Source organism: Nomascus leucogenys, chromosome 20 (assembly GCF_006542625.1).
Source record: "Nomascus leucogenys isolate Asia chromosome 20, Asia_NLE_v1, whole genome shotgun sequence".
NCBI lineage: Eukaryota > Metazoa > Chordata > Mammalia > Primates > Hylobatidae > Nomascus > Nomascus leucogenys.
Window position 1 is genome coordinate 14,684,628 of NC_044400.1, and position 27,947 is coordinate 14,712,574.

General features: G+C 37.1%; 1 protein-coding gene across 1 annotated transcript in view; it reads right to left on the reverse strand.

Moving 5' to 3' along the window:
• Positions 1–27,947, reverse strand: part of THSD7B (thrombospondin type 1 domain containing 7B) — a 904,397-nt gene that overhangs the window by 422,117 nt on the left and 454,333 nt on the right. The window contains exons 8-10 of the mRNA XM_030801337.1: positions 11,831–12,022; positions 9,905–10,139; positions 816–931 (exon numbers count right to left, since the gene is read on the reverse strand). Of these exons, the coding sequence (XP_030657197.1) occupies positions 816–931; positions 9,905–10,139; positions 11,831–12,022 (543 nt within the window). The remainder of the gene's footprint in view (positions 1–815; positions 932–9,904; positions 10,140–11,830; positions 12,023–27,947) is intronic.

Consider the following 27,947-nt stretch of genomic DNA (forward strand, 5'->3'; position numbering starts at 1 on the left):
GATTTGCCTTTTGTAACCATGCAATGTTAAGATCCAAAGGGCCAAGGCTAGTGTACGAGACTAGAAGAGACGGACCGAGTTATTAACTCTAGATCTTAGGCCAAAATGGAGTTTTGGGATGAGGATTAATTATATCTTCACATGAACTAGCCCATCATATGATGGGAGCTGCAGTATGCTTTGGGAAAAGATCTGTTCTAAGAGAGAGGGTCACTTTAGCATATACTCCTATGTGTTCATCTAGGACTTTGCTATTAAGTATCCTGGATTAAATCCCTTCAAATATACCCAGATGTATAAAGTATCACCATTAAGAATAAAGAAATACAAATCATATGTTGCCAATTTCTGTACTTTTTCGACACTTTGTAATGTACCTGCTCTTGTACTCCATGTACTTACATTCATCAGTGATGTGAGCATCGTATTCAAGCCCTATATTCCAATGAGGATACCTGGAACTGGGGTCCAGATACACAAGAGCCACATAGAAACTGTGATAGTGATGATGCTTTATAAGGAATCACATGGGAATGACTGTGCATAATGCCACAATGGGGTCAGTAGAAGATGAATACTCCTGCAATACACACAGGTGGAACTATGACATAAAATAAGAGAATATGTTTTCTCTTCCAAGCTCTGATAGATTTGGAAACACAAAGACTTCATTTACAAACTTTACCAAACTTGTTTCCAGGGTGACAGGCAAATAAAAAAAAAATGGTGCTCGTATTCCACAACCTCTCACTTACTTAGCTGTGGAGAAACAACAGGTTAGGGAAGAAAGGACTAAGAACGCAGCATCCACCTACCTGCTTGGCACATCCTCGGGCAGGGTGTCCACTCGCTGAAAGCAGTCACGATACAGTCTTTTTTGCATGGGAGAAAACAGGGGCGCACGGTTTCAGGTCGAGTAGAATCTGGACATCTGTCAATGTGAAGAGACCATGTCAATGCCTCTTTGAGAGACTAAGTGGTTGAACGCAGAACTATAGGATTTTAGAACCGAAAATATTAAGGCTCTCATATTTCTTTAATAGGTGAGGCAAGAAAGACTCCTGGAGGTGAAGCTACTTGCCCAAGCGGTCAAAGCTGGAGGCAGACCCTGAAGCAGACCTCAGCTCTCTTGACCCAGAGACCAAAATAACTTTTCACTACACCAGTAAAAAAAAAACCTCTGAAACCAATGAAAGATGAGTGCCAAGAAAGTGTCTCACCATCAGCAGCAACTAATTTTATCTTTTTCAGAAGGAAAAAAGTGAAATATTATTTTAAATGTTTTATTCACGGTGATCTATCAAATTAGCAATATTCTACAAAAGAAAGGATTATAAAAGAAGTATAAAAATATATTGGAAAACAAAAATTTTTGATGGTCACTTAAAAATACTAGGAATCTTTGATCATTAACAGAATTCTAGACTACTTAAATGATTAACAGGTATTTCTTTCCTTTTCTTTTCTTTTTTTTTTTTTTTTTTTTCCCCGAGATGGAGTCTCACTCTGTCCCTCAGCCTGGAGTGCAGTGGCACGATCTTGGCTCACTGCAACCTCCACCTCCCAAGTTCAAGTGACTTTCATGCCTCAGCCTCTCAAGTAGCTGGGATTACAGGCGCGCCACCATGCCTGCCTAATTTTTGTATTTTTAGTAGAGATGGGGTTTCACCATGTTAACCAGGATGATCTCAATCTCTCGACCTCGTGATCTGCCCTCCTCGGCCTCCCAAAGTGCTGGGATTACAGGCGTGAGCCACTGTGCCCGGCCAATTAACAGGTATTTCTATAGAACACGTAGACTGAAACGTTGGAAGAAGCAACATATGACAGACTGTTAATAACAAATATACTAACCAGCATTAACAAGGAAAAAGATATTGATTTTATTACTTTGCTGATAAATAATTTAGTGCCCAGACTTGGGAAGAAAATAATATAAGCAGTTAATGGATTCACAATTATTTGGAAAACTAAAGTCTCAGCAAATCGCAAGCAAGTTTTTGTTTGTTTGCTTGCTTGCTTGTTTTTAGAGTAGAGATGGCTAACAGTCACATTTATTATATTCTACAACAGTGTTACACCAAGAAGAAAAACAGGAAAGCACTTTACACTATACATTTGGTTTTTAAATTCTGTCTCCCATAGGTTTCATATAAAGAACAGAGATGCAGTGTGTATAAAGTTTAATAGCGTGAGCTCCGTATTGAATAGCCAGTGCCGAGTTAAGTGCTCTGCCTACATGTTTTTCAGTTACTCTTAACAGCAATGACGAGCATTATAATCTTCGGTTTCATATAAGCTGAGGTGTTGAAATAAGTAATGGACCCAAAGCTTCATGGAGACAAAGCACCTGAAAAAATTATGATTGAAAAAACACCAGTCTAGCAAGTTTAAACAGACAATTAATAGACTTCCAGTAAGAGAGAACAGAGAAAAACGGAAAAGAGAAAATTGATGAGGAAATAATGGACTTCACTATTATGGAATTGAAAAGGGATGATAATTGAGAGTGAAAAATCCAGGAAGTGTATACAAAATGACCGACATGCAAATACAGGGACTGTCCAAATTTCAAAAACAAAGAAAACGTTAAGAGGAGAAACTAGTAATCCCAACGCTTTGGGAGGCCGAGGCGGGAGTATTGCTTGAGGCCAGAAGTTAAACACTAGCCTGGGCAACAGAGCCAGACCCCGTGTCTACAAAAAATATAAAAAATATTAGCTGGGCATGGGGGTACATGCCTGTAGTCCTAGCTATTTGGGAGGCTGAGGCCAGAGGATCACTGAAGCCCAGGAGTTCAAGGCTGCAGTGAGCTATGATCACACCCCTGCACTCCAGAGCCTGGCCAATAGAGCAAGACCCTGTCTCTAAAAAAGAAAGAAAGAGAGAGAAAGAGTGAGAGAAAAAGAAGGAAGGAGGGAAGGAGGGTGGGCAGAACAGAAACTAATAACTATTAGGGCAAAAAGGAAGAAAAATGGGTCATCTAAGAAGGGAGAGGAATCTGAATAACATCAGACCTCATCAACTTACATAATTATAAATCTGAAAGCAATTTCATAGTGTTAACATTTTAGAAAAAATGCATAGGCAAAACACAGAAGAATAAATTTTGTTTTGGGATAAAATGTTCCAAAACATCATTCTGGTCACAGAGAGTCCAGGATGAGAACTAGAAACGGGAGACAGCATGGACACTAGATGTCCTCCTCCAACAAAGCAGGTGTTCAGAGAGTTGATCTAAACACAATGAAATGAGACAAAGTCATTATGAACAAAATGTTTGTGTCCCTCCCAAAATCTGTATGTTGAAACCAAACCCCCAAAGTAAAAACATCCGGTGGTGGAGCCTTTAGGAGATAATTAGATCATGAGGTTGGAGCTCTCATGAATGGCATTAGTGTCCCTTACAAAAAGAGACACCAAGTAGCTGGCTTCCTCTCTGTGTTCTCCACCATGTGAAGATACAAGAAGGTGGCCATCTGCAAACCAGCAAGAGGGCTTTTCCTGGAATTCAACCATGAGATCACCCTGATCTCAGACTTTCAGTCTCCAAAACTGTCAGAAATAAACATGTTTGTTGTTTCAGCCAACCAGTCTATGGTATTTTTGTTATAGCATCCCAGACTGACTTTGACAAAGGTTCTAAGAAACTTGATCAAAAGTACTACTGTAACCAACCAACAGAATGCCAACATTCTGGGAGGAGTTGGGAGAGGCAGTAGTGGAAATGAGCTGAGGTTGATTACTTTCATGGGAGCAAATCACAGAATGACAATTTTAAATTGATAAATGCAGAGCTACGTGGCTCTTCTCTGAAAAATATATCCTTTAGAGTTAGGAGGTAAACACCAGAAAGGGAGAAGGGCCAGTGATATACACTTGAATTTGCTTGCATCCACATAAAGATACAGGGGAGGTAGATGCGGAATGAATAAAGTGGTTGTCGGTGACAGGGAAGGAGGAGGGAAGTGGGTGAATGAGAGCCGGGGTGGCATAAGGCTTCCAACTGTTCACCTTTTTATATTGGTGAACTATGTGTCTGTTTTCCCAATCAAAATTCAGAGAGAGACAGAAAAAAATTCAGCAACTGTTAAAAAGTGGTTGTGCTATATAAATACCTTTTCTGGCTTTGATAGTGTATTATGGTTATGTAAGATGTTACAGCTGGGGGAAGCTGAGTGAAGGGTACATAGATCTCTCTGTACAATTTTTGCAAGTTGCTGTGGATCTATAATTATTTCAAAAAAAAAAAAGTGGTTGTGTTAAGGAAGTAGGATATGAAGTGGAGGAGGAGGTGGTTGAGAACCTACTGCTTTCCACCATCAGTCCCTCTGTTATTTTACTTATACAATAAAACATGTAATGCTTTGATAAAAAACTAAACTAAAATTAAAAGATATATACCCAGAAAAAATTGCTCATAAATTCATTCTTATTAGTGGCATTATTATTATTAACTATCTTTAATACATACATACACACAAATCATCTATAAAATAGATTGATTCAATGAGCTTAGCAAGAGAAAGAAAGACGAGTGTCATTATCAGGATATAGTGTTATTTAAACAAGCTACTCTGGTAAGGAAAATTTATATGATACTTTAGTCAAGAAAAGAAAACACTAAAATCATTCCTAAGTCCCTTATTAATTTTTTAAGGTCTTCTAAAAATGAATTGAATTGCCATTTATTCTAACGCTTCTCCAACCTCTCCTGGTAGATAGCTGGGAATGAAAACACAACTAGAGTGATGCTGACTTCCAGTGCCCAGGAGTCACAAGGGTTCCCATATGGACCCACCCAACACTCGAACATTCACAAAACAGCCTGGAAATATTTGTGGTGCAACACTTCAAGCTTTCTATAGAGAGTTGCTAATATCTCAGGAACTTTATCCCCTTCAATTAGCAGTAGGCATTAATCTCTTTTAGGGAACGGATATTGTCAATTTTATTGACCCTTTACTGGCATCACTCACCATAAACACTCAGTGGGTAATACTTGAACTCTCCGTGATATGGCCCTTTCTCTCTCTTTTTCTCTTAAGTCCAAAAGAGAGAAAGAGTATCATTCCCTCAAGGGCAAAGGTCAAGCTTAGGTTACAGTGCTATTATAGAAGAAATGAACTGTGGGCTTTCCTGGAAATGCAAGTTATTTTTGGTTTGATGAGGGTCAAATATTTTGTTGCAATGGAAATTGTCTTTTTGTCACTTCCCCTACCAATGAGGTTTACCCTTTCCTCGGGGATTCAACTTTCTCGTCCTATTTACACATTGTCTATCCTTTCATGCATCATCACATTTCCAGTTTCCATAAATTTTCTCATAGTCTTCAAAAATACAGTCTTTGGCTATTAGCAACCTAGGTTCTCTCCAACTTCTAAAAACAGTAAAGTTGGTTTTCTGTATCACTGTATTATCACTGACAGAGAAAAGACTTTTGATAACTTTTGGGGTGCTGATGCTGTGTGTGTGCACATACACGCACATGCTGTACGTACAATAATTTTGAGTGCCTTGATGGTTGAATTCCATTTTATATCATGCCTTAAAAATCCCATATTTAGCTCAGTGTAAATGTTTAGCAACATTAAGTGAATAATTGTATAGTATTCTGTGCTATCGAAGCCTGAAGACAAATAAATCCCTGGGGAATGTTAGACTTATTTCTCCAGCTATTTCCACAACAAAACTGAAGCCTTGAAACCCAGAGAAACAGATGGATTCACTTTTTAGTTAGTAAGCATACATGGTCCCTTGCCTTTTGTCAAAATTTAACTTCCTGCTTTCATGTAATACTCTGATTATGGATTAGTAATGCTCTCCACAAAAGGGAATGAATTCCATTTCAATGAATATATTTTCCTGGACTTGCACTGGAATGTTCTATAACTCTTGTCTCTTGGCCTCATTGTAGGCTTCAGCTTTTTTTTTTTTTTTTTTTTTTGAGACAGAGTTTCTCTCTTATTGCCCAGGCTGGAGTGTAATGGCATGCCACCTCAGCTCACTGCAAGCTCCGCCTCCCAGGTTCAAGAGATTCTCCTGCCTCAGCCTACCGAGTAGCTGGGATTACAGGCACCTGCCACCACTCCTGGCTAATTTTTGTATTTTTAGTAGAGATGGGATTTCACCATGTTGGCCAGGCTGGTCTCAAGCTCCTGACCTCAGGTGATCCACCCGCCTCGGCCTCCCAAAGTGCTGGGATTATAGGCATGAGCCACCGTGCCCAGCTAGCTTCAGCTTCTTATAAGCACTGTGCTGAAATACATCACATTGAGCTACAAAGACCTGCCATTTTTTAGCTACACCTCCATAATTAGTCATCTGACCCAGGAACTGATGTATTCATCTCACTCAGCTAGATGGGGAAACCTGCCAAGCTTTTAAACATTAAATGTTTAAATGGAGCTATTTATTGCTATATCTCACAAAATGCCAGTTGTTTTCACATTAAAAACAGAAAGCACCTTATCAGGAACTTTGAAAGGCTTTGAGTTATGTGTTTTCAATCTTTATTATCATTATTTTTTGTACACTGCCACTGGGGAAAGAAAAGCATTGAATAGTAAAACAAAACCGAACACAACTTCAGGAAGATCCCAACAAGCTCTCACTCTGATTCAGTTGTGCCCAGCCAGCTCTCATTTTCTGATATGACCAGTTCTATTACTCGTACAATGGTAATAGTCTCACATGTACAATTACATGGAAACCAAAACAGCAACCCAGGGACACAAGAACTTGCGAGAAACTCTATGCCTCTCAGGGCAGTGGGTTTAGAGATATAACATTATTTTGAACCACACGTTCCATGGAGACATGCTTCCTTCTCTGTTTTCTGAAGCCCACTCTTTCTCTAGGATATTTTCTTCTTCTTTTCCATTTCTCTACCCCATCCCAAAGATTTCATATATGACAGGGGATCTTTTCCCACTGCAATGACTTTCATGTGAAAAAGAGCAAAAATATATTTCTGGAGGCATAGTGAAGGATACTTTATATTGCTGATAATCTCCCTGGGTGCTTCACTGGACACTAGGTATTATTTTCTTAGCTCAATTAATCTCATTAACCTCAAGAATTTTAATTAATTTCACTAAAGTCAATGCAGGCTGCTCGTGTTTAACAGGATTATTTGGAGACATACAGTCGGAATTAAAACTAGGTTGTTAAGTCTCCAGCCTCATTAACAGTACGGAAAGTAATTAGCAATGTCTTTATATCTGTGTATGTATGTTAGGGAAAACATCTGTGCAATTGATTTTTCTGTGTTGGTAAACCACAGCAAAACTGGAGATGATTTACTGTAATAATAATATTTTAGTCTCACTTATCTACATTTTAAAACAAATGCATATTAGCTTATTATTAATTATGTTTTAAACTACAAACTTCTGTTCCTGTGATTTTTTTCTCAAATCATCTTTAACATTTGAGTAGGCTGATGTGCTCAGAAACCTTCACGAAACTGTTATTCAAAGTAATAATGATGATACAAGAAGAAATAGATGCTGATTTGAACATATAACTCAACTTTTTCTGTCCAAATAGCCCTTTAAAATGTGATGATAATTTATGGAATAGGTATCAGTTTCAATTCTAATGCCCCTTTGCTAAAATATAAAGGAGCTACATTCACATCCAGTGGATTTTTCCTGTCAAGGTGGTTCAAAGTTGAAAAGCTTTGTGGAAAGGAGACCAGGCTTCAGGCATGCTAAAATTTTTCATCACTATAAAGAATAACAGTTTGCTGCATTTTATGTAGGGTTACTCATACGTCTAAGCCATACTTATATTTATTTTTATATTCATCCTAATCTTTCATGCATCTTTTCTTGAGCAGTTGAAAATTTAGGTCATAAAAATAAACATTATCTAGGCTTCAATCTTTCTCAGATAAAAGGAGTTCTCATGTCTGCATAACACCTTTATAAAACGTTCAGAACCTTACTATAACCTCATGACTTAGGTTATCACCGTAGCAGGTGATACCAAATGTTATTGTCCATATTTGTCTATAACTTCCATTGATTCATTGGTCCAATCAATCTTTGTGGTGCTATGGCTACCAGGTAAGTTGAAAAATTCAACTAATACAAGCTGACATTTCCAAAAACACTGCTAGCAATGTAGAGTTAGGTTCTAGAGCAAAAACAGTATTTATGAGCTAAAAAGAGCAGGTATAGGTATGACATGTTCACTACTTTTCATGATAGTCCCCTTTAATAAAATTTATCATGGGAGATATGTTTTTCTTGAAGCAAAAGATAAACATCAGCTTCCCTTGATCTTCATATCCAATCCTTGGCAAACCTATCACTCCTCTACACATAGGTTTAGCTCATTCATAAACTCCAGAAATGTTTATACTAACTACCTGCCAGATGCTGTGCTAGACTAGGGTTGGAACAAGAAAGAACACCCAATCCCAGCACTCTGGGACCCACATTTAGGAGAAGAGAAAGGTGAGGTGTTCCAGGCTATGCTTCCCTTCAAGTCACAGTATGACTTGCAAATACACATCTTCATGTGTATTTGCAAAACCATCCGCTCATCAAATGCTCTAACACAAGCTCTGGGCAGTGTCTGCCAGTCTGCACTCTATCTGCCGTAAGCAGTTCATTTCCCATAACGGAGCTTGGGTGACTTCCCTTACACATGGCCAAAGTGGTTTCTATGACAGTGTGGATCAGGCCCAGAACCCTTCACCGTGGTTCCCCAGACGAAATTATTCAGTGTTTCCATTGCCCATGAGAGAAACACAAATTAAATTGAATTAGGCAGAACACCGAATGTATTTTCATATTTTGCCATTGAGGGCAGGGTGTAGTCAGTAGGGACAGGACCACGGTTCAGTGCTGCCAGGATTTATTCCAACTGTGTATCTGTTTCTTCCTGAGCATCAGAATGAATCTCTCCTTTTACTTTTTCCACCAGACCTGACCTTGTCTGTGGCAACTCTCAGCTCATATGCTTAGAGTATCATGAACAGAAAAAAAATGAGTTTCCTTCTCCCAGCTTGAAAATTCCTGGGGAGGGACTCTATGTTGCCTAGCTTATGACGCTAGACCAAAGCTGGCACCAGCTCATCCTAGTGGCCCACACCCTGTGCCTGGAGCAGGGTCTCCAAATATGGCCATTGGGAATCTCTCCAGATAGACCAGTCACAAGTCTCTCTATAATGCATAGGGCCCTTCTGTTTTCTTCTTTACCAGCCTTCCCACAGGGACTTTAGGAAAACATACAACTCTCATTTGGTCTAGCCAGTTCTTTAGGCAGTTACTTTTTTTCCTCCCATCATTTGTAGTTGTTCTTGATCCTTTTTGACATCTATATCCTACTTTCCAAGCCCATATTTTCCTACTGTCTTTAAAAAGTTTTACATCTTCATGTACAGAGAGTATAACATGCATGAGATTGTAAGCTCCCGGAGGGCACGGATTCATTAGTCTAATTAGAATGGCTGAATGGATGTATCTATTTAATGCAGGAAAGATCTGTGGAGTCTAAAGAAGAGTAAGACATAACCCTATATTTCAAAGCACAGAACCTAGCTTTATGTTGACCTCATCTTTACGTGATTTGAGGAGAGGAAAAAATACAGAGATCAGCTCTAGAAAATTTGTTTGATTATTCAAACGCATTCAATGTTTGTGGACACTATTCATTTTTATCCATGAACTGATGTATTAATACATATTATAAATGCACCAGTGATACATATCATAACCGTGTTTATCTTTGTTTGAGGCACATGTTTTAATCTTTAATGGTCAAACAGCAACAACAAACCGTCTTATTCTATCAGAGACCCAGAAATATCTATTGCTTGATAAATGCTTTCAACTAAAAATACTCAACATGAAATAAGCAAATGCATTTTCAGTAACAGGCTAATAAATACCTTTTGGTCATCACTTGCCCCACATGACTCTTGACACAGAAGACCCTCCGAGTCTGAATGCCTACACCACACGTGGCTTCTCCATTCCAGCCAATGGTTGCATTAAGGGCAGTTACCAAAGTGTCCTCAGAACAGGGGCCCCAAGGCGATGTCTCCCAGTGAAGCTGCATACAGGAATGGTCATTACACAAACGATGCTCTTGGAGAGCCTGACTAGGGGGACATGGCTTTCCACCTGCCAAAAATAAGAACAAAAGACAATACATAGTTGTTGCTGTTCTTGTTTTTGTTGTTTCTGCTGCTTTAACGGTCTAGAGAGACAGCTTTGCTGGCACAGCCTTCCAAAGACCTGAGCCACTGCGCTGTTCTTCCCAATCTAAGAACAGGGATTTTTGTCCTGAGCAACACCTGAGGATAATATTGTACACTCTTTTCCACTAAATAACAAGCAGCAGTCCACATCAATTAGATTTTAAAATTAATTGACTCTGTTACCCACCACTGCAGCATGTATCTCTGAGATAAACTCCAAAGAAACCTGCTTTTCAAAAAATATTTCTATGCTTCATATATTCATGCATTAGCCAGTTAGAATAGTCTATGACCTCCAAGTGATATTATCTTGAATGAACACACACACACACACACACACACACACACACACACACACACCCCTTATGCAGCACGGTGTTCCTTTCCTAAGGGAGGCGTTATTTTTCTAAGAGAACCATTTTAAGACACCCATTCTCCAACAAGCAGTGCATTTTACTGCAATTTGAGAAATCCAGAAATATCTGTTAAAGTTTGGAGAAGAAAGACACTCCTTAAACTCTGAAATAATACCTGACAATGTGCTATCCTCTGCAGGAAGACCAGACATATATGCATCCACAGACTCTTGGATGAGTCAGACAATCCAATTTTATTATTGTCCTTTTCTCACATTTTTATATCCATATAAAAAGTGGTATTTATCTAAAGCATCAATCTTTGCCTACTCTTCCACACTTTAATGGTTTATTCAGTGGGCCAAATGCCCAAGATTTGTGACCTTGGTTTTGTTATTCTTCATTTTTTTCCCATTCACCCCTTCCAGAAACAAAAAAAAGAGAGAAAGAACCAACTTCACTTTAAGAATATGAAAATCTTCATTTATCTTGACCCTGGCCCCATTTCTCAGGATCAAAGAACAGAAACTTACTTAGAAAGTAGTTTCTCACAGCCAGTGGCCATGCTATCCTGCTGTTCTAACTGAGCCATGGGCAGAAAAAGCCAAGGGAGGGCATGAAAGAAATGACGTGTGCTGGAAACAGAGACCATCACCATAAATTACAGGAACAGCTGCTCCTCTAATTTGTTCTGATGTCACCTGCTTATATTCTCATAGCACTTTTTAGCTTCATCAAAGCCATTTTCACAACCTTCATGCTGTGGCCCCCTCCTGCAGAATGCTGGCATGACAGAACAGGATACCAGCACGCGCGGATCAGGTAGTTTGCAGATGTTAGTGGCGGTTCCCAGTTGAGAAGCCATGTCTCCTGATTATTAATTTGAAGCTCTTTTCACTAAACATAGTCTAATTATGTTCCCAACTGCACAAGCTATCTTCAGTTTGGATGTGTGTCAACCAAACTCTGCTTTCTTGTCTAAGAAGGGTATTGAAAAATAACATCCATCTGATTGCCATGGCCCATACACAGGTATGTGGTAAAGCAATTTATGTAAATGGGTGAACCCAGTATAGCTAAACTAGAGGATCAAAGGAAAAAGCACGGAGGGAAATGAAACTGTTAATTTGGATTCGGGGAATAGAGATATCATCTATGTATGACTATTTTCTCCATATAAACTTCCCTATCACCAATGAGGAAAAATGATAATAATTGAGCTAATAAATCCAGAGTGAAAACATTTTCTGTTACTCACCTTCCCCAGCCAGTGCCAGGATAGTTCTTGACCTAGTCTGTTTCCCATCTGAGTTTTTATTTGAACAGGACTGGGAACAGGATGACCACTCTGTCCACTCGCTTAGCACACAGTCCATTCGGCAGGGAATTTCACAAGCCTTCCTTTCAGGAGGAGGGGGAACTGGGCAAAGACTCCCTGATACATCTTCTCCTACAATCAACAAGATCAAGACAGTTGGTGATTAATGCACAATCAAGGCCAGTCCAAGGAACAGTTAGGCTCACTGCTTTATCTATTACTTTAGTTTAAAGTACAAAAAAAAAATGATAGTTTCTTCAGCCATTCACAATATTTACATCAGAAAAAACTGCCAGGAGATAATTTGGCATTTAGAAAGGTAGATACTACAGCAAAACTCCCATTTGTAATCCTTCATAGAGAGAAAGTTGGCTTCCTTCAGAAACAATCTAGCCATGGATGGCTAAAGATGGATGTGGTGGATGTGTTATGGACAACCATATATAACAAGTATATGCTTTTCCTCAAAACGGAAGTCAGAGCTGTCCATTCACCTGAAAACCACAATTTATGTTGAGCCTTCTAATCTACTAAATTAAAAGGAATTTTATAATTCTAGTTTTCTTTTGGGTACATTCACCTCCAAATATGCAACCTTATGCAAGATTATCACACAATGACTGTTTTATTCTCCTTTTTCATAGTGATAAATTATTTGAAACTAAAATGAAAATGGACCTGTGGCTAAAATTATATAACATGTTAACATAAAGTTGACAGCCAGTCTGAAGTTCTCCCTAATACATTTACTATTCCCCCTTGAATAATCTAATGCATTGCTAAACCAAAAAATAACTATACTCAAAAATATGGCACAAACACACCAGATGTCAAGGATCCTCAATTTTGCTATTGCCCCAGTGCCTTTCTATAAATACTATTTACAATCCTTTGATACCGTATCATAGAACATGATTTTTCAGAAACTATAAAATAATGGAGTTTTATAATTAACAGATGTTAGGACTAAAGGGATAATTTCTAAGTAATGGGAAAATATCTCAAATGACTACAATGGCTTCTTAAAACTCTCAGGTTATTTATTTGCTATTATTAGAATTCAAATATCCCTCTTTTATAGATAATAACTCAACTCTTACTATTCCCCTCATTCACAGCCTCCTCATAAAAACAGAGGACACAAAGAATAGTGACATCACTTATTGTTTGAAACAACAACACAAAACGTGAAATGGCAACTATAGGAGAGAGGCAGTTTTGTTTGTATGACTTTATGGCTTTGAAATTCTCTTGTCATGGTCTGGCTGAAATAAAAAAATAAACGCGAAGGGGACTAGTATTTATTGAACATCTCCTTGTGCCAGGCACTGTGTTTTGCATATATCACTCAGGCTTTGCATATGTTATTGAATCCTCATAAGAAACTCTGAATGGCAAGTGTGATCCATGTCATCTCACAGATGAGGGCTCAGAGCAGAGGCTCAGAGAGGAAAATTTGCTCATGCTTACACATGAGCTGGGGAGTAAATCCGAACTTTCTGACTCTAAAACTTCTGCTTCTCCCATTAACCATGCTGTGTCTAATTCCAAGGAGATGGATATTCTTTTTCTGAGGAAGTCAATAAAACAAGCTGACAGTCAGCCAGACTGCCTGAAGGAGAAGATAGTGCACAGCTAATATCTGCATTCATATTTGTAAATGAGGCCAGGCTCATTGCCCTTGAGGTACAAATAAAGCTTTTCAAGCATATTATGAGAAGTAATAGAGGTTCTAGCAGATAATCAAGCTGAAAGACCAGTTCCAATAATTCTCTCTTCAGTCTCAATCTATTTCGAGTCCACACTGTGTGTAACACACACACACACACACACACACACACACCCAATACAGCACTTTCCCAAGTATAGAAGCAGGCAGGCCAAACAAAAGGCCCAACCCACATCTAATCAAAATTTAATTTCCACACTTGTGAATATTATTAACATAATCTGTGCACAAAATACTTTAAAGCTATGTCTTGCAATAAGCATTTTTGAGGAACAAGATATTTGTAGGGGTTTTATGAATAAAAGTATGAGGAAAGGTGGTGAGTGTTGGGTTAAAAATAGTAACATTGGTTTCATTACTGAAAAATTTCTCAGTGTTGAAAATGCCAATATATATTGTAAGTTTCTTAGAAGGTAAATGAGATGTAGTGCTTTTCATCTGTATTTGATCAAGGGCCATAGTTTTTGAAGAGCATCTCTCTCTTTCTTTCAGAAATGGTACTTTTACGAGTATGCTTTGAGAAAACTCTACATTAAAGAATTATGAAATTGTCAACTACTATTTGATGAGTAAATACTATGTCCAAGGCATATGATGGGATAAAAATAGATGGACTGACTGTTACTTATCTTTCTAGAGCTCATGATTAATGATGAAGATGAGCTATTAACATATAAAAGTAAAACCAAGCCCAAAAGTAAATGTCAAGTTGCAACTGTGTGATTCAAACATAAAATATTTCAGTGATTCAGGGGATTGGCTTGGTTCCCTCCAATTAGGGAAATAAAAGGGCTGAGAACTTGTGGCAAGGATGGAGGGTATTTCAGGCATTGGAAGGATCAGCAAAGGTTAGGTAGGAAAATATGAGGTATCTGGAAGATAGTTAATACTGAAGGTGCATGATGAAAAGAGAAAGCCTATTTTGGAGAAGTTATTTGACATCAAATTCCAAATGATCTAGACTGAAACATAAGTTTTATTATATCTCTGCTTTCCTTAAATTCCCAGTTACTCAGGTTTCCCGTGACCCAAATTTACCATCCTCCCTGCCATCACATTCAGTGTTCTCAGTATTCACTTCAGGCACTCAAATACTTTTTAAAATCTCAGCTTTTTTTATAAGCTGATATACCTAGTTCCTCAGTGAACTTTAATGTCAATACTTTTGGTAGTTTGGCTATACAGGCTAATTCAGAAAAGGGAACAAATAGATCAGAACTTTAGGGAAGCAAAACTAATAGTCATAAGCATCCTGTAATTCCTGTGGGAGTTATTTTAAAAGAAATCTTGAAAAAAAAAACCTGCACAATGAGGTCTCAGCTGCAATACGTCCAGCCAGACTCAATTAAGTGTATTAAGGTGAATTGTAGCTACCAACATTTACTCACTTAAGGACATCACTTAACATTTTTGAATGTCAATTATTTCATTTGTAGGAATAAAATAATGACATTTACCTTTTAGAGCTATTCTAAGGATAAGGATTCATTTATTCAACATACATATCAAGGTGTCTAACACATGGTGAGCTCTCAATATACGGAACCTTAAAAAATGTCTTTGCAAAGACATATACGACACACACACACACACACACAAAGTAAATAAAACAAATGTTCTTCATCTGAAATCTAGATATTTATGTCACAGCCATGAAAAGCACTTGCTTTACTATTCATATTTGTGTACAAATGACAATCAACAGTTTCATAGATTGGTTTACATAAAATATTTAAAAACTTATAATTATACGGATCCTTTTATTGACATGGTTGGCTAATCTAAACCATCTAACAGCCAAAAATAAAGCACTTGAGTCTAAATAACCTCATCTGCTCATATACATTGGTATAATTATCTTCCCATTGTGCAGAGAGAACCCATCTCAGAAGAGGAACATTTATGCTTTCCTGTTTTTATTTTCTTGGATGGATCAATGAGACCATGGAACTCTCAGGCAAGCATGAAAAATAAAGCCCTACATAGTTCAGAAGCTTAGCCATTAAAAGTGATTTTCACAAGCTCGGATAATCTAATGTCATAATAAAACGGAATATAGTTAAGAGGGAAATTGAATTCATCTTTCAAAAAGACTCTATAAGTTATTCCTAGCACTCACCAGGCTCCCTGGGATCAATAACAGCAAACTCCCTGCTCTCTCCTCGTGGAATAGACTTATTTAAACCAGTTATGATTCTGGGAAAATGGAACATGGTGCTGCTTTGACCATGTCACTTGGGATTTTGAAAAATAATTTAATATGATGAAATTCACATAACATAAAATTAGCTGTTTTAAAGTAAACATTTCAGTGGTATTTAGCACATTCACAATGGTTACAAAATATTTTAATCACTCCAAATAAAGCCCCATGCGCATTGAGCAGTTTCTGTTACCTCTTCCCCGCAGCCTCTGGAAACTGCCAATTTACATTCTTTGTCTCTATGGATTTATTTATTCTGAATATTTTATATATATTTGTGATCTTTTGCATCTGGCTTCTTTAAGCATAGTATTTTGGAGGCACATTCACCTTACAGCGTGTTTCAGAACTTCATTCCATTTTATGAATGAACAATATTCCATTGTATGTATATACTGAAATGTGTTTATTCATCTGTTGATGGACATTTGGGCTGTTCCCATATTTTGGTTATTATGAATACTACTGCTATGAATATGCATGTGCATATACTTGTTTGAATACCTGTTTCTACTTATTTGGGATATATATCTAGGAGTGGAATTCTGGAGTCACATTTATCACTCAATTTTGCTCGCTGGTGATTCTGGGGGCTGTGGCATAGATAGCCAGATGAATAGGCCCTGGCTACAGTTCACACTACTCTTCTAATAGCTGCCCATTCCGAGCAGAATCAAAAGCACTTGGACACGACAAAGATTCTTAACATATAACTATACTCAAGATCATTTAAGAATGTTTCCTTTTTCAGTTCAAATGTATATACCAATTAAAAATAAAATATATATAGCAGGTGTATTTTATAAAAATAAACAAACAGCATAGTCTATAATTATTTTCTGACCCTGGAGTACAGGTGTTCAAAGAGAGAAAGAAAAAATAAAGATATGAACAAAGTAGAAAAAGAAAATAAAAAAACCTAGACAACCATGAATCCACAGGGTAATTTGAAAAGTAGACCAACATTTTGTTATGATACAAACTTCAAACTACCTTACTCGTCCAAATATAATGCATACTGAGTACTTTATTGATATTTCCTCTTGTATGCTATTACACTATGGAAAATAATGAAACAGTTATCAAAAATACTCTACATGTCATAAAATTTTATGTCCTATTTAAATCTAAGAAAAGAATGCCAATAAACCTTGATTAAATGCTTGCCCACAGCTGAATAAGATATCAACAGACAGTATGTAGCAAATTTAGTGGAACTCATATGCTTTTAATTCCATTTTTAAAATCTAAATATTATGTCCTCAAAAGCAAATAGCCCCTGGCCACTTCTGGATTGAGACCCTAACCAGCTAAGGAAATGTTTATATTCAGAACCAATAAAATATGGAACAAAAGCTAAGGGCAAAACAGAAGCTATGTACGACATCCTAATATTGCCAACAACACCATTAATGTCTTTGCGTGCTAATTTCAGAATTGGAAGCATATTTGTCTATTTAGCTTACACATATAGGAAAATACGTAAGGAAACTTGATGTCAAATATTATAACAACAAAAACAACATTAACAACTGCAATAAAATAACAATAGCATCTGATATTTGGGAAAGCTTGGAGTGGACTAAACTCTAGCTAACCACATCACATGCAGTATTTCACTGAATATTCATATTAATATCATTAGTTTGGCACTATTGTTACACCTGAGGCATGAAGAAGTTAAAAAACTTTCTCAAAGTTAAAAAATGTCTTTGCAAAGACATATACCACACACACACACACACACACACACAAAACTTTCTCAAAGTTTTTTCCTTACACAGCCAGTGTCTGAGCTGGATTTGGAAAGCAGATCTGCAATATGTAATAAGCTCAGTTCTTATCCATTAGGGGTTGTGTTGCTTTCTGGTTCATATCTCACATGTATCTTTCTCTTTACATTACTTTTAGATAATGCCAAACCATGAATAAGGGACTCTACACAATTCATTGTCAGCTCATCAGTAGATCTAGCACTGGGGGAGCAAGCCCAGAAGAGTGGGCACCTTGATTATTTTGGAACTGCATCATGACATGGGGTGGAATTGAACAATGCTTTTCCAACATAGAAAAGATAAGTAGATGAAAGAGAGTTCAGAATGAAAAGATGGGAAGAAGTGATAGAATACAAGGCCACATAAGTAAAGACTCAAGTAGGGAGATTCAGCAAAAACTGTGCAATGTATGATGAGCTAAATTACACAAACACAGGCAAAAAATATAATAATGATGTAAAGATGCTCACAAAGTGAAAAACAATGAAGTTCTAAGAACTGATAGAAGTAAAGAAAGAGAACATAGAGCAAAGGCTAAAATGAACATGGGAGGAAAACCCAAAAGAGACATTAAAATATTTCCAAATAAACATGATTACAAAGGCCAGGAATTAGCTAAAATTGCATCCATGTGGCAGGTGAGCTGTTTGTTTCAGAAGACTAACTGGGTAGCTATACAAAGCTCTTCAACATACAATAATATAATAATAGTAGCTAACAATTTGATCACCTAGGATGTACCCAGAAACATACTGTTATGTTCTACAAGTATTAGCTTATTTAACCCTCAAAGCATTAATATCAGTAAACACATGCATAGTACTTGGTAGATGTCAGTTTCTGCCCCAAGTAAATAACCTATATTAATTCACAATAGTCCTATGTGGGAACCATCTTTATTAATAAAGGCACTGTGTCTTGGATAAGTTAAATATTTTGTGTAGGAACAAACACAAGTAAATGGTGGAGCTTGAATTTGGACATGGACAACCTAGTCAGAGTATGTTTCTTAATCATGATGCTCTACTGATACTCAAGTGCTCTATTCTCTCTCAGGACAATTTATGTACCTGGCTACAGAAGGCTCAATCCACTGGAAAGTCTGTGAAGTGTAAGTATGATCACACCTTTAGTACATGAATTCCGTACTAGGTGTTACTCAAGGTGAGAAGACGTGAAAAAGCAGAAACAGACTCTATGATTTAGGAGAAAACTGCAGTTGCTCAAAAACAGCAAATCGAGCAAAACTCTAACAAAACGTCTTAGTGGTTGTGTTAATTCATTCTCACACTGTTATAAAGAACGACCTGGGTAATTTATAAAGAAAAGAGGTTAAATTGGCTCATGGTTCCACAGGCTATACAGGAAGCATGGCTGGAAAGGCCTCAGGAAACTTACATCATTGGCAGAAAGGGGGAGCAGTCACACCTTACAGGGCCGAGTTAGGAGGAAGCGGGGGTGGGGGGATACTGCACACTTTTGAACAACCATATCACATGAGCACTCACAGTCAAGAGAATAGCAAGGGGGATATCCGCCTCCATGTTCCAGTCACCTCCCATCAGGCCCCTCCTCCCAATATTCGAGATTACAATTCAACATGAGATTTGGGTAGAGTCACAAATCCAAACCACGTCAGTGCTGAAATGTTACATTGAGGGGGTCCAGTCACACATTCCAGGAGGAAGCAATCACTATTTTATATTTGTGTAAAGAGTCTGAAAATTACTATAACTAAAGTGCAGGGAAAAAAACGTTGTTTTTTGTTGTTGTTGTTCCTAAAAATAACGCCAACTTGTTGATAAGCCTTTCAGCTTGGTAGTCAGGGTGGATGAGAACAGGGTAAGAAGGTATCCATTTAAAGTAACTTAGCACTGGAGGGTAAAACTTGATATTTCAGAGTTAACTCAATCTCAGGTTTTTAATTCTCCTCTGTCTCTTTTCTCATTTTCTCTGGGCAGCAGCCAAGGGTCAGAGAAACATGTATGTAACAATGTTGGACATGTTGTATGAATTTTGCTGGTTTTCCAACTGAGCTATTGCCATCAAATTGGTCTTTGTGTATTATTACCTAGTCTTGAAAGTGCACCTGCAGCCACTGTGAATTTCTAGGGTCCATGACACAGTTTTCCTATCTTCTGGTCCACATACTTCACAGCCACCTACACCTGACTTCAAGCCAGTTCTAGTTTCCTGGAGCAGTTAACATTTCCACAGCCCACACAGGGGCATTCTGGAATTTCAGGACTATCCCCACATGATGAACAGGCCTGGGGAGACCTGGTTTAGAGGGTGGGTAGCAGTTAGCTCAGGCCCACTCTGTGCCTAAACACAGGGAACCATTTTCTCTGCTTTCAGTTTCCTTTTAACCTATCTGAAATTTCCATAGTTGTCATTTCCTCAGCCCAGCATTTCATCCACAGAATGAGAGGGGCCAGGGACTCTCACCATCGACTATCTTCTCCACATCCTCCCCAGGCTCCTCCTTGCTGACCCAGGAAGCCAGCAATGTGGGATCCAGGCTTAAGCTAACACTCTACACTCTAGTCCTTTGGCCTTCCTTTTTGATATCTGAAGGGAGCTATGTGGGATTTATAAAGCACTGTTCTATATGCCTGGCTCTTGCATATGAATTATCAACTTTCAGAATTATTGTCTGATGTGAGCTCCATTTTGTGGCACTAACTCTTTTCTGTATGTTTGTATCTGAGGTATAATTATTCCAATTTTTCCAGTGCATGCCTCAGAAATCAACAAGGGGAGGGTTTCTTGCCCACGAAGGTGTACAAGAAGAAAGCAGACTGCAGCATCTCAAAATATGATCTGATGACATCTACTTAATGTGGAAACCTTGTTTCTCATGAGAGTTTTGCAGAAAACCTCTGTATAATTTTCAAAAGATGAATCCAGAATAAAATAATAAAATGAATAAGTGACCTCTGTAATGTAGAAAATGCTTCTTCAAAAGGAAAATATTGGAGCAAATAAACAGTGCATTATAATGGACAGAATAGTTGATGAGTAGTTGGGACGTCTAGATTTCAGTTCTGCTTTTGACACTTACCAAAATGTGACACTGGAAAATTATTAAGCTTATTAGGCCTAAGATACCTGCCATAAGTGGAGGGAAGGGCAGTACTAACATTTCTGAGTATACTGTTGGGTTTGATGATGGATCAAAGAGGGTAATAGAAAATAATATTTAGAAAATTGCAAGCACTATTTATACATAATGTGGTTTTCTTATTATTGGTAAAAATGGGGATAAAGGACATTCCAAATAGAAAAATGATTTGAGTTAAATATACTATGTCTCTTCTCCATCCTAATTTTGTCTTAGCTAGAAAAGTACAAGAGGAACTGAAAGGATTATAAAGTCCGAAATACGATTACTCATTTCATTTAGCTGTCTAGCTAGCTCTGCAGAAAAGAATCTGGACCAGCTTCAATATGAGGTATACCTTTACAAAGTACTTCAAGTTATCTAGAAGTTTCTTAAATAGTTGAATAATCAAAACTTTTAAGTTAGATTGGGTAAGTCAACAGAGTAAATTGGTAACACATCACTAAAGAATAATCATTTATCTCTGTAATTAACCTTCAGAAACATAACTTTAATGTCTATACATGGGAAAAGTATGGTAATTTATTTAACTACCTCACTATAATTGCACAATTAAGATGTTTTCAATTTCTCTGTGATAAATAACACCCCAAAAATATTCTTGACCATAACACGTTGATTACTTTCCTAAGAATAGATTTCTTGAAATGGAAAAACAAGATCAAAAAACATAAACTTCATTAAGGTTCTTAGTAGAAAAAGTTGCCTATTTGCTTTTTTTCCATTATTTATCATCACACATAGCTTTTTAATGTACATTCAATAAAATTCACTCTTTGTAGTTGTATAGTTCTGTGGTTACTGGCAAATGCACAGTCTTGTATCCATCATCAAAATCACGAGGCAGGACAGTTCTATCACCACTAAAAAGTTCCCTTGTGGGGTCCCCCTGTAGTCAATCCCTCCCCATCAGTTCTAATTTTTTTTTTTTTCTGAGACAGAGCCTAGCTCTGTCGCCCAGGCTGGAGTGCAGTGGCAGGATCTCGGCTCACTGCAAGCTCCACCTCCTGGGTTCACGCCATTCTCCTGCCTCAGCCTCCTGACTGGCTGGGACTACAGGTGGCCGCCACCACACCTGGTTAATTTTTGTATTTTTAGTAGAGACGGGGTTTCACCGTGGTCTCAACCTCCTGACCTCGTGATCTGCCTGCCTCGGCCTCCCAAAGTGCTGGGATTACAGGCGTGAGCCAGTACTAACTTTTGGGAACAACTGAGAAGGCATTGTCCCTATAGTTTTGCTTCCCTCCTCCTCCAGAATGTCATATATATAAAAAGTGATACAATCTGTATCCTTTGAGGTCTTACTTCTTTCACATAGCAAAGTGCAATTTAGGTTCATCCATGTTACTGTCTCTATGAATTAGTCATTCTTTTTTGTTGCTGAATAGCGTTGCATTTTACGGATATAGCAGGTTTTGTTTATCCATTCTCCTGATTAAAGACTTTTGAGTTGTTTCCAGGTTTTGGCGATTATGAATAAAGCTGCTATGCAAGATTACTACGTTTTCATTTCTCTTGGGTAAATAATTAAGGGTGAAATTGCTGAATCATATGGCAAGTGTAGATGTTATAAGACACTGCCAAACTGTTCTCCAAAGTGGCTGCACTCTTTTGCCTTCCCATGAGCAATGTTTGAGAGTTCTACATTGCTCTAACTGTTCTACACCCTTAATAGCACTTGGTGTAACCACTTTCTGTTCTTTATTGAATTGTTGTCATTCTTATAGGTGTGTAGTGTTATTAAACTGTATTTTTAATTTGCATTTTCCTATTGACTAATGATGCATCTTTTCATGTGCTTATTTGCCATCTGTATATCTTTGGTGAAGAGTCCTTTCAAATCTTTGGCTTATTATTTTAATTGAGTTTTTTTTATTGTTGAGTTTTGTAAGTTCCTTATACATGCTAGAAAGAAATTATTTGTCACACAAGTGATTTGAAAATGTCTTTTTACAGTCTTTTTTTTTTTCCATTTTCTTAACAGTGTCTTCTGCAGAGAAAAAGTTTTAATTTTGCTGAAGTCATCTTATTAACTTTTTCCTGTATAGATTGTGCTTTGGTGCTGTATTCAGTTTGTATTTAAAAATACAAATTTTCTGGAAGGAACAGAAAACACATTGCTCTATGCACACACACAAAAAAAGAGAGTTGAAACTTCTAAATTAGGACCTATAATTTTATAATTTTGGATAGAGTGAATTCTCCAACCAGTGTGTCCTAGTATACAACACCAACACTAATTTTAACCTACAGTTCTATAGCACAATTTTTCCATAGTGAATGTTTACTGAAGTAACAACTGAGAGTCCAGCACTATAACATCCTGTCAACCTATATGATGCAATGAAAATTACCTTGTGGCTAAAACATTATTTAGTATCCATTTAGTATAATGCACCATGATGAAGGTGAGACTTGTCTTTTATAACATTGCACAAATATCTGGCACAATGTCAGCCACATAGCAGGTCTCAATAAATTTTGGATGAAGAAGTAAATGAGAAGAGAAAGATGTTTACTCTACTTAATGTATAAGCAATCTTTTGCTTTTACAGTATTTGCTCCTAATAGTTTTTATGATATAATTGTGATAGTAACATATTGAAAGTTACAGACCATGGCAAACCATTTTCACTCTAACACATTTTTCAGCTCAGGCCTCTAGGAAGCTTGACTTTGAATAAAGTATGTGAAAAGCAAGATGAGCTTGCCTTTTCTTGAGTTAGTTGGTAACCTCTTCTGTTTTTGTCTGAATTATATGCCTGCTATTACAGAAACCATGATATTGCCAGTTCTTGTCTTTGGATCCCGTACATTTTGGAATTTATGAAAAATTTGTAGAGCTCATCAACGTCTAAGAATTCTTGTACTGGGGAAAAAAATCTACAGAAACAGAACAGTTTAAGGCAGGCAAATATCACTGACTGTGTAATTCTCAGAGGATAACCACAGTGTTTCCCTTTAAAAGGCATTCTTGATGTCTTTTCCCACGCCTGATTCCCTGGCTATTAAACTGTTCCTATTCAATTTTGCAGAACATGGCAGGGGTCTAATGACTAGTTTGTACTATATTGAAGAAGCATAATAAAACAACAAACCACACAACTACATTGAAAGTTTGCAGTGGTGAACTAGGGGAGAATCATGCTGTATATTTTTCTCATCAAAATCTTGCAAACTAATTAAGACCTTAAAATAATGAATGTATCCCACTTTTCTATTTTTTTTTCACGAACTCAGTTGAGATACAGTATTACAATACCACAGACAAGGCAGCATAGAAGCTAATACTTAGAAGAGGTTTCTCACTCATCAGAATTTTTTGTGCTCCAAACAGAAAACAGAGAGCCGTTAAAAGTTTAGTTCAGTCTTTAGTAAAACCAGCCAGCTGTTAAAAAATAAGATCTTCACGTGAATATTAGAAAGATAACAATCCGAAAAACAGAATGGGGAAAGAATAAATACTGAAGGCATAATCCCAAAGTTCTTACTCAAGCCAAGCTGACATCAGTTGGAAATTTATGTAAATAATAACATCTACATTAATGATATGCATATATCATGAATATATAGATTTCTACTGTAATTGTCTTTTATACAGTATACTTTTCTAGTATTGTCTTAAGACTGACATTAATGCCTTTATGCAATTGAGTGAATTCTAAAGAAGAATAAACCCTGCTTTGTCTATCTTCCCCAAACTCATCTACCAGTTATTACAAGAATCAATTTGGCACTGCCATGTTGCTAGACAATCTCTAATAATTCAGAAAGAAACCACACTTTCACTTAAGATATAGTTAAATATAAATAAAATATATGCTGAGATATTTCAAAACACAAGGAATGAACTTAAGCAAATGTTTCAAAAATCCAAACATCACTTTATATCATTGTCAAATTCTCCTCAACACTTCGGAACAATAATAGTGACATTTAAGGCAAGTTGTATGCTCAGAGTAAAAAAAGATGAAGAATATAGACATTTGAAATACATGTATTCCTTTTTCCTCTGCATTAAAATAAAAAAGAAACATGTCCATGAAATAAGTATTATTTTATTAGATGTCTACTTAAGAGGTCAAATTGTAATTATATCATTAATAATTATATTGACAATTATTGCCTGCAAGGCATAGTTTATTTGGAAGCAATTTGGAAACATTAGATATTTCTGACCACTTATCTTATTCTAACTGGCCTACTGATTAAAAGAATAATTTTCTAATTTTTCTAGGCAGTTAAACTGCACTTATTAGGTTATTTGTACACAGGCATTTCTTCCTGAGACATAACAAATGGAGGGAAACAGCTGCTCAGTAAATTCAGGGTTGCATAATGTCTTAAGTCTTTAACCCATTATATCATCTCCTTGGCCGGAGAAAATGATGTATCTTATGTATTTCTGAATCCCCACTTCTTAGAACAGTACTTGGCTCATAGTAAGTAGTCAATAAATGCTAATTGAACTGAAATGAGCATAATTGAGCTGAACAGATGTTTTAGCATCTGAGATGTTTTTGGTTTCCACAGAGCTAACACAAACTGAGGAAATTTTTAAATGACTAGAAATGTATCAACATCAATATATTTGATCAAGGTTCTACTGCTATGAATACTGGTAAAGGCACTGATTTACACGCAGATAGACCTGGGTTTGAATTCTAGCCTGCCATTCTAAGTTGGGTGTCTCTAAGTCAGTTATTTCATCTCTAAGTTTGCACTGGCTTCTTCACCTAAATATGTACATAATGATTACTGTCAATACATCACAGGAATTACATCATAATTAAATGAGGTAAGATTAAAGTAACAGGTACACAGTAAGTGTTCACTATGTGTTGTTAATAATAATGACATATGTCTACCAATCTCTATTAATGGCTTTAGATTTTTCCATAAGTTCCTTGCAGATACAGTCAAGTCTGTAAAAACTATGCCAACATAGGAAGAAAGTATGGAACAGTGTCAAAAATAATGGACATATGAAAAGGCATTTATGCAAAGCTTTGCAAGGCACCATCTGATTGTCAGTATGCTTGCTTTGGCAGTGGATTTACCTGACCAGTACTCTTATTTTGCTTTTGCTTGGGGTAATATCCATCAGTATACAATTCCTCAGGGGGAGTGTTGAGAAACAATTCTGGATGGAAGGATGACCATGTCAAAAGGAAAATTTTGCAAAAGGGGCTCTCATTTAGGTAAGAAAAAATGAATAAAAGTGCCAAGAGAGAAGAGAGTTGAATAATCACAAAAGAGTTAAATCCGCATTACATATATCTCTTGGAAGATACAGGAACAAACTTGCCCATAGACAACTAGGCAGCTAACCTAGAGAGTGATATTTGAGCATCCTTAAAACTATGAGCACTGGCATTGGCAGCCGGAGCCTATGACGTATCACTGTGCTTACAGATCTGGCCTCATGTGACTTATTCAAGTTTGTGGAGATCAGCCATAACTCAGGAAACCACATTTTCTTTCGCTGTGAAATTTCACAAACTATGAAAGTTTAATCATCAACCCATTTTGTACATCCGGCCAAAGATGAGCTGACTTACGGATCTTTGCCGAGCATGCCAAATCCATCCTTGGACATCTGGACACCATGGGGCACCCGTTGCAGATTCAGAAGTAATCATACAGTGTTTACTGCCAGGCAGTGACAGAATCCCTATAATTTCAGCAACAGGAAAAGGGACTCTCTTCCATTTCTCTTATTCATCAGTGTACCTAAAATCTCAAGCCTGTCAAAACTAATTTCAATCCACTCTTCCAAATGTAGATAAAGAGATGGAAGAAGAGCGTGTGTGATAAATTTTCCTGAAAATAAGGAAAGCCCCAGAGTTAGAGAATGCAATGTTGTTTCTCTGACTTAGAAAATATTCTTCAATTTTCTTCACTATTCAGTTATTATAATGCAGCGGGTGGGGGGCAGGGATACCCTGACAACTGCTTTCGGCAGAATTTTTATACTTATGTGTGCAAAGGAGTAAGTATGTAAACAGAAAAATATTAAAACTTTCAGTGTTAATCTATATTTTAAAACACAAGCATATCTTGACAAACTTTCAAATACAGAATGCATGAAATTCATAAAATATATATGAGCATGACTGCAATACTGTTTCTAATTTATTTCCCCCCTCAACAAAATTCTGCCTTTGAATTCTTATTTATTATGCCTTTTATTCAATTGAGTACCCAGGCAGAAAATACAATAAAGCTTTGCTAATTTCATAAAATATTGAAACACTGACACTGCAAATAGAATTTCACTATCTTTATGTACTTCTGGGCCTATCACATAGCTTAATCTAAAAACCTATTTAAGGAATGCATAATTTCCTAGGCCTTATTCTGATGAATTGCTTTCAGTATCTTAGAGAAGAAATATTCAAAATTTGGAAAAAACATTTCCACTTATTCAAAGTAGTCAAAGAGCTAATTCACAAAGATTAAGAGAATAAAGAATATAACAAACTTGGCCAATGTCTTAACATAATCCTTGCAAAATGTGTCTCTGGCCCTCTTGCAAGCTTTAAAGATGAGTTCAAGTGGTCTTCCAAGAAAATAAGACTATTACTAGGTGGTCTCTTTGTTCGGTCATCATTTTAAAACGTACTATAGTGTCTTAACTTCCTGATCAACAGGTTTCCTCCCATGACTGAGGGCATACAGAGCTCTCCAGGCCAGCATGCTCCTTTTTGCATTTCAGAATGACTTATTTCAAATGACTCCTCCCCTAGGGAGAATTGATTATCACAGTTTTAGAACTCATATAACCTGTTGGGAATCTGCAGCTTTTGTAGAATAGGATGAGAAAAGTTTCTGTTAAAATGCTTATATTCTGGATATTAGCCCTAATATCCAGAATCTACAAGGAACTTAAACAAATTTACAAGAAACAAACAAACAACCCCATCAAAAAGTAGGCAAAGGATATGAACAAACATTTCTCAAAAGAAAACATTTGTGTGGCCAACAAACATGAAAAAAAGCTCATCATCACTGGTCGTTAGAGAAATGCAAATCAAAACCACAATGAGATACCATCTCATGCTAGTTAGAATGGTGATCAATAAAAAGTCAGGAAACAACAGGTGCTGGAGAGGATATGGAGAAATAGAAATGCTTTTACACTGTTGGTGGGAGTATAAATTAGTTCAACCATTGTGGAAGACAGTGTAGGGATTCCTCAAGGATCTAGAACCAGAAATACCATT